Genomic DNA, 2,474 nt, shown 5'->3' with positions numbered 1-2,474 from the left:
TAATTTTGGAATCATATTGTTGTTTTTCTTTCTTTCTTTCTGGGTGAAGAAAATCAAAGCAAAACAAAGGGATGTTTTTTAAAATAATTTGTTGAGTGAGAGAATATGAGTTAAATTGGACGAAAATTCTTTTTAAGCTGAGAATAGAAACCCTAGCTTATCGATATTATTTGCCCAATAACAATATCAATTAAAAAAATTTAAAAATTCAAAATTTTGGGATGTTATTTATTCGACAATATCTATAAAAAAACCAAAAAAAAATCCAGAATATTATGATGTTATTTGCTAATAACATATCGATAACAAAATCTAAAAAAATTCAAAACTTTAGGATGTTATTTGTTTGATAAAAAGATTAAAAAAAATTGTAGATTTTATTTAATACATTAAAAAAATCCAAAATTATGGAAGACATCAATAGTAATTAAATTACAAAATAAATTTAAAAAGCAATCTAATTACCTTTACAATTGAGGTCCATTACGATTGATTCATCAATGAAAATTCATTATATTTTAGTGACGTAAAGGTGGTCTTAATTCATTATATAAATGATAAAACCAAATTCTACCAAATAAGCCTAATTGATTTTGAGTTTTCATAAACATCCCTAGTCAATCTATCCAAACTGAAAAGGAAAAGGTGGGAAAATGTGGCATAAGATGCAATTTAAACCCAAATTAGAACAAAGACTAATTATATCATGTATGAAAAAAAAAAGGGAAAAAAACAAGAATTATAACAAACACACCCGATTTAATTAAGGTGTACAAGCAATTTAATTTATACCCCAAAAGGGGAGAAAAAAAAACTTAAAATCACTTAGTTTAGCAGTGATTGATCCTCCATGAAACAAAAAGATTGAACTATATCTGTATTCATTCATTCCTCCAAGCATATAAAATCAAGGAGAAATCCAAACCCTGCAACTTTGAATCTTTAATCTGTTGTTGACAGTATGAAGAAGAAGAAGAAGAAGAAGACGAAGAAGAATTTAACACAGATGATTGGCTATGGCTTCCACTGCTCTTATGAGTTTGAAACATGAACACAGCACTACTCATGGCGGAATTCCCAAACAACCAATTATGAACATCCCACATTACCTGCACCGGAATTCCATCCACAACAATCGTATCATTACCTCTGAATTTCCATTTCAATCTCTTGATCTGCATCGCCGTCTTGCTATCAATCCGAATCACTAAACTCGGTTCCTTCAATCCCCCACTAGTATCGCATTCAATCGAAACATTATGCGTTTCACCTTTCTCGCTGAATTGAGCCTTCGCCGAGTACAATTTCTTCCCGAATACGTGTTCTCTCCTCGCTACAAACACCGCCGCTGCGGCGGAAACCGCCGCGATTTTCTCGGACGGTGAATCGCCGACGAAGAATATGAGCTCTCGATCGAACACTACAGCCACGAAGAATCCTTCCTCTGGTTCCGGTCCACAGCCGAATTTCGCGTTTGTTAAGTCCCAATGTATCTCCATTTTGCTCGACTCGATCTCGAAAATCTTAGATCCTTTCTTCTTTGAGAAAAGCCATGGCTTAATATCGACTTTACAGAGGGATTGACTGGTGGAATTTTGGATCTGGAGTGAGAGGCCTTGTCCCATCAAATGCTTGGTCCATGTTAGGACGATGAAGCTTAATCGCCCGCGTAATTTGCACTGGTAGACGCAGGTGACTAGGTTTTGAGCGGCTTTACTGATACTTGAAGATGATGATGAAGAAGAAGATGATGAATCTGCAATTTGGACGCCATTTTCGCCGAAACAAGAAGGAAAATCCTTCATAATAACAACAGAGATACCAAAATTTACTCGAATTATTCAGAATGTAATCGGTTTTAGTTGTAGATGTGATGAAATTGAAGGTGAAATCAAGTGGAAATGGCGGAATATTTGAAGATTAGGCCCTGGATTTGTAGAATCTGATTTGGGGTTTCAACCATGGGAGAGATTGAGAGAGAGTATGAAATGAGATTTATATGAAGTGAAAAGGGAAATGGCAGCAAAAGGGAATTGGGATTTGAATTATAAAATTTGGGGTTAAAAAACAATTTTGGTAATTTTAATAAAATAACAATTTAGTCACAAACCTTCCTCTTTTAAATTTATAACAATTTAGTTCCCGATTGTCATATCTTAAATCTTTTCGTAAAATTTTAAAGAGGTTTTTCATGATAGAAATTGAAATTATTACAAATTTTAAATCATAAGAACTGGTCGGTTACTTATTAATGTTTAAGTATTTACTTTCATGAAAGTTTAGGGACAAAAAATCTTTTTTAATTATCTGAATAGGAACCATTAATACCATCTTACTTCTCTATTTTTTCTCTTTTTTTTTTTTTCCTTCTCTTTCTCAATGCTCTCTTGCTCCCGTTGTTAACTGTTTGACATTTGATTGTTGCACACTTCAGTTAGATTATATAAATGTTGTAACAAGGGTTGTACGAGTAA

The 2,474-nt window shown here is 33.2% G+C and overlaps 1 protein-coding gene across 1 annotated transcript; it reads right to left on the bottom strand.

Annotated features, from left to right (window-relative positions):
- Positions 1–671: 671 nt before the first annotated feature.
- LOC120086307 (uncharacterized) lies at positions 672–2,051 on the bottom strand. The gene has a single exon (XM_039042880.2). It carries the CDS (start codon positions 1,803–1,805, stop codon positions 882–884), a length of 924 nt encoding a protein of 307 aa, XP_038898808.1. The 5' UTR covers positions 1,806–2,051; the 3' UTR covers positions 672–881.
- Positions 2,052–2,474: the final 423 nt, after the last annotated feature.

The sequence above is a fragment of the Benincasa hispida genome, chromosome 9 (genome assembly GCF_027475165.1).
Source record: "Benincasa hispida cultivar pf3 chromosome 9, pf3_genome.v1.1, whole genome shotgun sequence".
NCBI classification, from domain to species: Eukaryota; Viridiplantae; Streptophyta; class Magnoliopsida; order Cucurbitales; family Cucurbitaceae; genus Benincasa; species Benincasa hispida.
The sequence above is the reverse complement of the archived record's forward strand: the minus strand, read 5'-3'. Positions and strand labels throughout refer to the sequence as shown.